Raw genomic sequence first — 10,529 nt, forward strand, 5'->3', positions numbered from 1 at the left:
TAGATATGGAGCAGGTGCTTCTGGAATGTAGACAGGAGGGCAGTGGAAAGATGTGCATTGATTTCATTCCATTCTTCCCAATAGGACGCTCTTCTTCCTCTTCCTCTAGGCATTCTCATAGCAATGCAAGCCTTTAGAAGAGACCCTATTACTGCCATCTGCTGGCTATAATGCAGCTATGTCTCCATTATGTTGTGGTTCTACCTGGCCTGAAGAAACCACACCCCTTCCTTTCTTCTGTCCAATCACAGTTTAGTTAAGCCTATATATGAAGACTTTTGGGAGGCGTGGTCACTATTGTTAAGACAAGATGACAGTAGTAAAATGGCTTTGGGCTCCTTTGGGCACAATGCTTTTCTGGATTATTTGTTTGTTCATGTCTCTTGTTCTGGGTGCTCCTAGTGGCTTTAAAGATTTGCCAAGGTTGTGGAGCAGTAGAACACTGTATTGTGGAAGGGACAGCTTGTACTTCACCTTACCTGCAAACCATTCAGAGATAATTCACTTTCTTACTGTTCGAGGTAAGCAGATTCTTATCGAAGGTGCTTTTTGAAGGAGATTTGAAGGTGAATTTGGCCCCAGTGTTTCAGACAGAAGCTTTATATTTTCTGGTGTATTGTGAATTATACTCTTTCCCTCTGCAATTCCCTCTGACTAGACTGAGGGTGTCTAGTAGACTGATGTGGAATTGGGAAGGTTGGCTGTAGGCCTCTGTTCTCCCTTTTCCTCTTTAAACCATACTTCTTTTGGACAACCAAGCAGAGGACACCCAAACAGCTGGCTGCTACACCAATCAAGGCCTGTTTACAGGTGCAGCTCACACTGATCTGATATTAAAGCTATTGGGTGCTGCTAGTGGTTCCTCAAATGGCTGCTGTCCTTGCATTAATTTGGGCTTTGCGCTGCAAGATGAAATTCCAACTCCCAGTGGGGGGAAAACCAGCTGCAGAGCGACTATATCTGCTTTTATGAATTTGTCCTTAGTTACAGGGTTGCTGTTCAGGCAGACCCTTTTCTTATGTGGAGAATAGGAACCTGCCTGCCTTTAGTACAATAATCAGAGCTTCGTGTTTAAACCATCCTGGTGATTCAGTGGGTCATAGGACTTCAGAGGGGAAACTGTGCTTGTAAAAGCTAGAGTGTCTTTGCAGATGGTGTCAAAGAGCTGGGAGGCCTTTGTTACATAGGCTTTAGAGAAATGCACTACCTGGTCAGTTTTCCTCCTGAATGAAGCTTTGAAGCGCTAACCCAGGCAGTGATTCAACATGAGAGAGGTTCCCTATCATCCCAATGCTACATTTTTTTGGGGTGGGGGAGAGCAATGGTGGGAAATGATCCACTCAAGTTTCTGCATTTGGCTGTTAAAGAAGCAGAGAGCATCCTGGGTTTATGAAGTAGTTGCCATTCTATCTATAACACTGGAAGGGCAAGGAAATCATGAGCCTGTGAAGGAAAGCCATCATAATAAGATTGGAAGCTCCAATCTTAAAAGTAGCGTGTACTTGATCCTTATATCTTGGAAGTGAAGGACTGCTTGATGCCTAAATTTTTGTTATCAGGATCTGTGTTGGCTTTGCTAACAGGCATTTGATGGCCATTGGTCTGTATCATACAATCTGGGGACACCAGAGTTGGAATAATGGGGCGATAATCTTAACTAGGCTTCAGACCAGCCTTGCGATACCATAAAGAATAGAGAAGTAGAATTAATCTGCAGCTTCATTGAGGAAGCTGGTTTTGAATGGCTTGAGATTCATATTTCAACAACAGATCAGTATGCTAGGTAATAAGGAAAAAATATATTTGTACACATCAGAGAAAGATTGAAAGCCGTAGGGCATGACTGATTAAAAAGTGTTGTACTGACTAGAGCCAAACCGTTTGAGAATGAGCAATGTAAGGGTGAGAGCGTTGACCCCTGGCATGAAGACATTGCATGGACAGATCTCAAAGAGGGCACCAATTTCTTTCCTAGATTCAGAAGGCCAGTCCCATCCTCTTGACAGATCTGCTTGTGTCTCCATCTCTCAGAAACCAGAAGGCTCTACCGTGGTCATTGTTCCTTATACTGGATGTTTCTTTATCAAAAAGGTAGTAACTTGACCCTTTGCTGGGACATAGAGGGTTGCTATAAAGGACCATATAGACAAATATTTCCAGTCACACTAGGATCAGCTGCGAGTCACTGAAATAAGTTACATGAATTGGGTGGATGTATGAAGGATCCTCATACCAGGTTACTCATGAATGAATTCCTCAACAGTCTCTTGCATCATGAATCATGCAGAATGGGCTTTTATATAATTGCATAGTAGAAAACTGTTGTCTTCTAACAAGTGTGCAAGTTATGGGAGTAATCTCTGTCTTAGTTCAATTAGTAGAAATCTCCAAACATGCCTTGCCTTGTCTGTTAATACAGAACAGCTACTTCTTAATGACTCTCAGGATTGAAGGACTGGAAGCGGTTAGCAAAGTGCTTCTTTATGAAGAGGACCTGAAATGCCCAACCCATTTGCCAGGTATAGCAATTGTGGAATCTAAACTTGTAGTATCTAAATGTCACCCCAAATTACTTGGCAGAAAGAAGCAAAGGCAAAGTCCATTATTGGTTGAGAATAGGACATCAGGTGGGAAAGGGGAAGAGCGCACCCTGTGTCAATACAGAATTGCAGGTTATGATAAATTCTGTTATGTCTTGTAAGGGAGGGAAATATGGCTTTTCATCCACCATAAATCCTTCCCGTGATTGTTCTAAATGTGGATTTGGAGCATTCTAAAATGCTGACTACCATATTTGCAACATTGTAGGATAGGCTAAAGGCAGTATTTCAACAATGGCAGAAGTGTGTTCCTAGGATGAGTGGGATGATGTAACAACAAACCCTAACACTCTGGCCTTCAGCTTTAGATGTTCCAAGCAACAGCCTATGCCAGGGAGTGCAGAGACAAGACCGCCTTCCCTGTGCCACTCAACCTGTGTCCCAGGGAGAATGTGAAGAGAGAGGCTGCTGTTATACCACTGAAGATTATCGTGTTCCTTGTTACTATGGCAATATAGGTAGGCTGGGCATTCTTAAAAAAAAAAAGACACCTGCACTAGAAGTGTACTTTAGGCATATTTTGAGGTTCTGATTTGAGAACAAAACACTTCGTTCCAGAGAAGTCAAGGGAAACTGAATTTCCAGTCTAGAAAACAGCTTTCATCCTAGCTGCACAAATCCATATTTTGCAAGGCAATGTCTAATTAAGCAACTCTTCTCCCTTGCTTATATGGAGAGAAGGGGAAGAACCATAGAAGTGAAGCAGGCTCAAGGAAATCTAGTTATGTGGTAAGCATTTTTTTTAAAAAATCCACATTTTAAAAGGTGCACCTTGGAATTTGCTGGAATTGGATGTTTTCAGCTTCCATTTCAGAAAAATGTAAGGCATCTGAATGGATTCTTTTACTGTGGCCCTGGTACCTCCTATGGCTGAAATGGTTGCCTTCCACTTGGAGCCAGGTGGCAACAAAAGGAAGGATGGTTAATTCTAGAAACCATGAGAAGTATGTGGTGGAATTCCATGCTAATGCTTTTGGCTTTCATTTTTCAGTGACTACACACTGCACTCCAGATGGCTACTTCTCAATTGCAGTGTCCAGGGATGTGACTCTGCCGTCATTAATTCTGGACTCTGTGCATCTTGTCAGTGGATATGGCAGTGGTTGTGTTCCTGTGACAAAGAACGATGCCTTTGTCCTCTACAAATTCCCACTCTCTTCCTGCGGAACTACTTTTCTGGTAGGAATCCAATACAAAACCACCTGCTTTGAAAGCTCCTGATTTAAGCAACCAGCTTGCAAACGTACTTACACTGAGTCAGACCACTGGGCCATCCAGCTCAGCATAGGTGCCAACTTGCCCTGGGTGCCCGTGCACCCAAAACATTCCCCATGAAGGGACTGGGCACCCACAAATTTTGGTGCACACTGCATGGCACCCACAGCCCTGGGCACCCATAGTTACAGGGCTATGTTGGCACTTTTGTAGCTCAGTATCATTTACATGGACAGGCAGCAACTCTCCGAGGTTTCAGGTTGGGGGCATTCCCAGCCCTACCTGGAGATGAAGGGGATTGAACCTGGGACCTTCTGTGTGCAAAGTCACTACTGAGGTATAACCCTTCTCTTTGACTGCACCACACTATTATACCTGGATGAACTATTCTGGTTTTAGGTAAGTCTGGGGTCAACAAAAGGAGCCTCTGCATGGCCATTCCATAGCTGAAATCCCCAGGCATAGTGGGAAGAGATGCACAGAAAAGCATAGGCTAGTATGGGCTGTGTTAATAAAGCCCTTGTAAATCCATGCATACACCCTCTGATCTGAAAATGTACAGGGGTAAGGGGAGGCAGGAATTGGGCAAGGTACTGAGGAAAGTAGGATGCGGGTGGCACTGTGGGTTAAACCGCAGAGCCTAGGACTTGCCGATCAGAAGGTCGGTGGTTCGAATCCTCGCGACGGGGCAAGCTCCGGTTGCTTGGTCCCTGCTCCTGCCAACCTAGCAGTTCAAAAGCATGTCAAAGTGCAAGTAGATAAACAGGTACCACTCTGGCAGGAAGGGAAACGACCTTTCCATGCGCTGCTCTGGTTTGCCAGAAGCGGCTTAGTCATGCTTGGCACATGACCTGGAAGCTGTATGCTGGCTCCCTCGGCCAATAAAGCAAGATGAGCACCGCAACCCCAGAGTCGGCCACGACTGGACCTAATGGTCAGGGGTCCCTTTACCTTTTTACTGAGGAAAGCAATCTGCTAGATGACCAAATTGGTTCATATGGGTAGAGGTGATCCTTGAGGTACCATGGTCCTGAACCAGCTTTCTAGGTCAAAATCAACACTTTGAATTGGGCCCAGAAATGCATTGGCTGCCAGTACAATTGGGCCAGGATCGGTGCCATATGCTCAAACCGTCTTCCCTGGTGAGCAGCCTGGCCACTGAATTCTGCACTAGTTGAAGTTTCCAAACTGTCTTGAGAGGCAGCCCTAGGTATAACACATTGCAGTAATCTAACTAAAAGGTTTCCAGGGCATAGACATCAGAAGTTAGACTATCCCTACCCAGATAGGGGCACAGCTGGGCCACCAGCCCAAGCTGATGGAAGCACTCTGTGCCACCAAGGCCACTTGAGCCCAATCTGTATAGGCTCCTTTAGAAGGAGTGTAACATCATCAAGAGCAGGCAATCTCCCATCCATGAGGAAGCTCTGAATTTCTTAAGGCCAGAGAAAGTGAGCAATTGATGCAACCCCTCTAAATTTACAGGTATTATCAAGAGTGCACTTTATGGTTCAGAAATGTTTGACTCTTCTTAGGTTTCCTTCATTCTTCTCTGGGTGCAGGATTGCAGGGCAAATAAACTGGATTAATCCCAACTAATCTTTAATGTTTAAAAACAGGGAGCAGGCGATCAGGGCATATATGCAAATGAGCTGGTAGCACACCATGATGTCAAAAACTGGAACACTGGATCACTCATGCAAGATAGCACCTTCAGGTAATAGTAACTGGCACTCACACATAATGGCATCTGGGCACACAGGAAACTACAGTGTTAAGGCTATTGGTCTATCTAGCACATTACTGTCTGCATTGCCTGGTTGCAGCTCTCAAGTTTTGAGATAGGTCCTTCCCTGGATTGAATCAGGAGCCTTCTGATTGCAAAGCCAGATACTCTACTACCAAGCTATGGCTCTTCCCCAATACCTAACTTCTTTATCTTTGCTCTTCATTAGACTGCATGTCAGCTGCAGGTATTCAACAGGGAGCTTCCTCCCACTTATGGTACAAATCTTCACCCTGCCGCCTCCACCGTCAATCACTCAGTTTGGCCCACTCAGCCTCGAGCTTAGAATTGCTACTAGTAAGTGTCATCATGTCAATGTGAGGAAAATCTATGGCTGTCATAATTTCTGACACCTCTATTCTCCACTTCGTGTACTTCTTACTTGCATGTATTGTAAAGAATCGGCTGTTTAGTAGCTGTCTGCATCCCTCTGCAATAGTGTGAACAAAGCTTGGAAGCCTAAAACTCAATCTTCAAACTTTCCCCGAAGACTGAACTGGAACAAAGGGACTTACGGGGAAGTAACTTCACGAGAACAGCAAACTTCCTGCTAAGAGTTGTGCATGGTGCAATGTGATTATTGTGTCTACTGACTTTCCAAGGAAAAAGACAATAGAAGGCTGCACATGATACAAACACATTTTGATGATTAGGAGGGATTAATTGGGCACGCTGCTAGATCTTTGGAAGACAGCCACAACAAGAGGCTACAAGCAGGAGTAGGATGTCTTGGGCCCTGCAAATGAACTACAACAGGCTTCCTCAACCTCGGCCCTCCAGATGTTTTGAGACTACAATTTCCATCATCCCAGACCACTGGTCCTGCTAGCTAGGGATCATGGGAGTTGTAGGCCAAAAACATCTGGAGGGCCGAGGTTGACGAAGCCTGAACTACAGCATCCACCAAGTCAGTGAACCATGGCCAATTCATTTCTTCATAAAAAATATCTATTTTGCTGCATCATAAAGCTATATCATAGCTTTATAAAAACCTTTAAAGTGATGGTGTTGTGATCCTTCTCAGTCGGTGGTGTGTAACCATTTGCAATATTTGTATTCTGCAGACCAACAGTACAGCAAATACTATGCTAATGGGGACTATCCTGTAGTCAAGCTCCTGAAGGATTCTGTTTACTTGGAAGTACGGATCCTGCAGCGGACAGACCCAGACCTTGTCTTGGTTCTTCATGAGTGCTGGGCCACACCAAGTACTAACCCCCTGCAGAGGCCTCAGTGGCCCATCTTAATGAACAGGCAAGACCTCCAAGATAAGCTAGGAATTTGAGACTACTGAAGAGCATTTCACATAATGCAGCATTTTCCTCTCTTACAGGTGTCCATATGAAGGAGACAACTACCAGACTCGGTTCATCCTCGTGGGAACAGTTTCAGGGCTACAATTTCCATCTCACTACCAACGCTTTGTCATCAGCACTTTCAGCACTGCTTCCCGGCAGGCACTTACTGGACCAGTAAGAGCTCCCCAGTTTCACCAGGGTCCTAGCTTGTGAAAGAGTGATGCATGAGAATAGATTACGGAATCTGATTACGGAATCATGAAATCATAGAATTGTAGAGTAGGAAGGGGATCATGAGGGTAATCTAGTCCCAACCCCCTTTGGCCCCACGTGGTTCCAGAATCCATGACCTTGAGATACTCTACTGACTGAGCCATCTATCATGAATCGTTGAGAAAATTGGGTTTTTTTAATGCTATTTTTCCATTTTTCCACCTTACAATATTTCAACAACAAGAATTAAATCTAAAGAAAGTCAGTTTACATTTTCTTTGACTCCCCTCCATGCTTTGTTCTATTATATCGTAATCTAACTGCATAACCAATTCAAACCTATTTACAAATTTAACCTTTTTACTCCCTTTAAGTTATTTCTTACTGCTCATGTTTGTCATTCTTGCTAATGTTTTAAATTACATACAATTGGTCTTCATATATTCAACAAATTTTCCCCAGTCTACTAAAAGAAAGTCTCTCACCTTGATCTCTTATTCTTCCGGTCCCGCCATTTCCATATTTTCCATCAGTTTTATTTGCCAATCATCTTTCATTGGAACTGTTTTTTTCCATCTTTGGGCATATACCATTCGGGCAGCCAGAGAAAATTATTATGTATGCACTTGTTAAACAGCAGTGTGTTTTACAGACATTCATTGTGCAGGATTTCACAGCTGTGGGCAGAAGCTTGTCCCAAGGAGCTGGGTCTAGACACACAACCTTCCACAATGTGACTGTTTTTGCTTCTACTGTATGCAATAGAGGTAGAGAGTTGCATTTGGCGTAAGGGTGACATGCCTTCCTGGGCAACACTTGAGGACCGCATACCAGTGGGGACTAGAGCAACAAATGTGACTTTTATCTCTTCATACTATAGGCTGCATTCCAGCCATGCAAAACCACAGCGTAACTCTCTATCCTCCATCTATGCAAAGAAGAAGCATCAACACAGTTGCAGGGCACGTTTTGAGCCAAGCAAAAGCTTTCAGGGAGGGCATGGAGTAGGGCTGGTGAAGGATGTGGCCTGAGAGGAAAGAGTCCTGAGAGCCAGAAGGAGGTTTGAGGGTCCCAGCCCAGATCCTTCAGTACAAGTCATTTTGTTTTCTTAATGCAGGACCATTCCACAATGAAGGTCCATCTACTTGTGTTTAAGCATAGCAAAGTCTGGTTAAATGCTGTTAACACCAGATTTGGGTGGGGCAACTGACTTGAAATGCACAATATGCCTGTTAAAGGATGTGTGAGTATAGGTGGGCAGTGTATAGAACAACCCTCTTAGATTTGTACTTTTAACATGGGTGAATAAGTCTGACTGTCTTTTGCCAGGTTTACTTCCACTGCAGCGCTGCTGCTTGTGTCCCATCCACTGTGGAATCCTGCATGGCTCACTGTCCTAGGATCAGAGGTAATGGCTCCCCAGCTATTCAACTGCCATTTTGTTTTTCTCTTCCAAAACTGCTAAAAGAGGATATAGAAGAATTTCTTCCTCTTGTAACAAAGAGAGTTGACTTCCCTTGAGCAGTGGCAACCAGTTAGGAACTGTTGGTGCAGAATAAATGACCCAAACAGCAAGCAGGATCTAGTTCCATATTCCAGCCAGGCAAAAACAGTGAGGGGCCGTGGTCTGTAGAGAGTTTAAAGGTCTGATGGCCACATTTGGCCCTGGAGCCTGTGGTTCTCCACTCCAATGCAGAGAGGAGGCTGTGATGAATAGACGGTTCTGTACAAATTTTCAAGGCGCTTTCTGCCAGATGCAAAGCTAAACAAACTTGCAGTGTCGCCTCTGGAGGATTTATGCATCAGCCGTCCCTAGATTACTCTTCTGTGGGAGGCCAATTCAGATCTTTATGTGGAATTTTGTGCATGAGATCTGACAATATGTGGAAATGCATCTAGCGTAGTGTGCTGCTCTGCAGGAGTAACTAGCCGAATGAGGTGCTGAATGCTTATGGCTTCCCAGAAAGCCTAGCGACTGCCTCAAACACAGCCTTTCAATGCAAAGCTCCCTTGAGTGCCTCAGTGGTAATCCTGAGGCTGAAAGGAAAGGGGAGACATGATCAGCACAAGAGCTGGAACATCTGTATTAATCGCTTGCCTGCTAACTTCTCTTGTCAAATAGCCAGGAGATCGCTTGAGAACCAAGCCCTACAGGACACTCCAAGGAGCCTAGTGATGGCAGAAGGACCTGTAGACTTCCAGATGGAGAAAGAACAGGACAATGTTGAACAGAAAGGTGAGAGGGAAGTAGCTATTGAGATGGGAATACTATTTTGTGTGTGGGGGGGGGGGGATAATGACTGTTGCCATGAAATACCATGATGAATTGGATCTTATTCTTTTCATGGGCATGACTTTGAAACTGTATTTGTGTGTTGGAGGCTTACTATTCCTAATATAGATCTAATCTGCCAAATTCATAACTGGCTCAGATGCATGAATTTTAAGCTAAGGGTTGTCTACACTGCTGCATTTTGGGTTTTTTAAAAAATTCCTATATTGGTCATAAAGAGCAAGAACAACTAGAGCTTGAAATGAGCAGAGCCCTCTAAGCCTTTTCTGAGCAGCAACCTTTCAGTTGCATGGAAGTGCTTATGGTTGAAGCTTACACTACGTACTTAAAGAAATCTGCTCCATGGAATACATACACACATACACACACACACACACACACACATAGAGAGAGAGATGGGCCCAGAGGGCGTCCTGGTCCTCTGTGGCATATGCTTGGCATGTATGGGCAAAAAGGCATCTCCTTCGGTAGCCTTGTAAGAAGAATTTGAAGAAATATGGCAGTGGTGAGCAAATGGTATATGGCAAGGTGGATCGTGTGAAAATGCTGATGTACGAAAGTATTGCATACACCTCTCTGTTGAGGACTTTGTTGAATCACAAGAAAACTAGAGTTCTGTGGTTATTAATTAGCCGGTTAATTAATTAATTATCTCTTGCAGGTTCCCATTGGAGTAGTCCAGTCTTGTCAAAAGAATGGGAAAGAGCCCTTGTAGTTGCAGCAGGAGCTGTTTTTGTTGCTTTGTCTCTTGTAGGATTAAGGAAATACTCGAAAAGGACCAAAATGTGAATGGACAGATGTTTTTTGTTTTGTTTTTTGTTTTAAATAAAGAAGTGGTGAATGATGTCTTTTATTTGCCTTGTCCTGTATTGAAGCTCTACACCAGCGCTAGCCAACAAGGAACCTTCCTGATGATGTTGAGCTACAGCTCCCATCATCCCTGAACCTTGACCATGGGGGCAGCAATGTCTAGAAGGCACCTTATGGTAAAGAGCAGGGGTGGACAATGTACTTGTCAAGTCTTGCCTTACGTCTCAATGATTGCTTGGTTCAAGTTGGAACTGCTAAAACAGTTACCAACATACACTGTCAAAATCAAATGAAGTACAGTGGTACCTTAGTTA

At 44.1% G+C, this 10,529-nt stretch overlaps 1 protein-coding gene across 1 annotated transcript; it reads left to right on the forward strand.

Moving 5' to 3' along the window:
* The first annotated feature begins 332 nt into the window (after positions 1 to 332).
* LOC309531147 (zona pellucida sperm-binding protein 4-like) lies at positions 333 to 10,249 on the forward strand. Its single transcript, XM_082220476.1, has 12 exons — positions 333 to 521; positions 1,976 to 2,091; positions 2,420 to 2,519; positions 2,903 to 3,058; positions 3,592 to 3,779; positions 5,435 to 5,532; positions 5,771 to 5,898; positions 6,666 to 6,855; positions 6,935 to 7,073; positions 8,442 to 8,520; positions 9,235 to 9,348; positions 10,067 to 10,249. Exons 1-12 carry the CDS (start codon positions 350 to 352, stop codon positions 10,192 to 10,194), a joined length of 1,608 nt encoding a protein of 535 aa, XP_082076602.1. The 5' UTR covers positions 333 to 349; the 3' UTR covers positions 10,195 to 10,249.
* Positions 10,250 to 10,529: the final 280 nt, after the last annotated feature.

Source organism: Podarcis vaucheri, assembly GCF_965113315.1.
Source record: "Podarcis vaucheri genome assembly, chromosome: 4".
Taxonomy (NCBI): Eukaryota; Metazoa; Chordata; class Lepidosauria; order Squamata; family Lacertidae; genus Podarcis; species Podarcis vaucheri.

Bases quoted from the DNA above. Each gene is read 5' to 3' on its own strand.
- LOC309531147 (XM_082220476.1), top strand. From the start codon at position 350: ATGCTTTTCTGGATTATTTGTTTGTTCATGTCTCTTGTTCTGGGTGCT. The intron at 522-1,975 runs GTAAGCAGATTC...TTTCTTTCCTAG, and splicing joins TCACTTTCTTACTGTTCGAG to ATTCAGAAGGCCAGTCCCAT. The intron at 9,349-10,066 runs GTGAGAGGGAAG...TATCTCTTGCAG, and splicing joins GGACAATGTTGAACAGAAAG to GTTCCCATTGGAGTAGTCCA.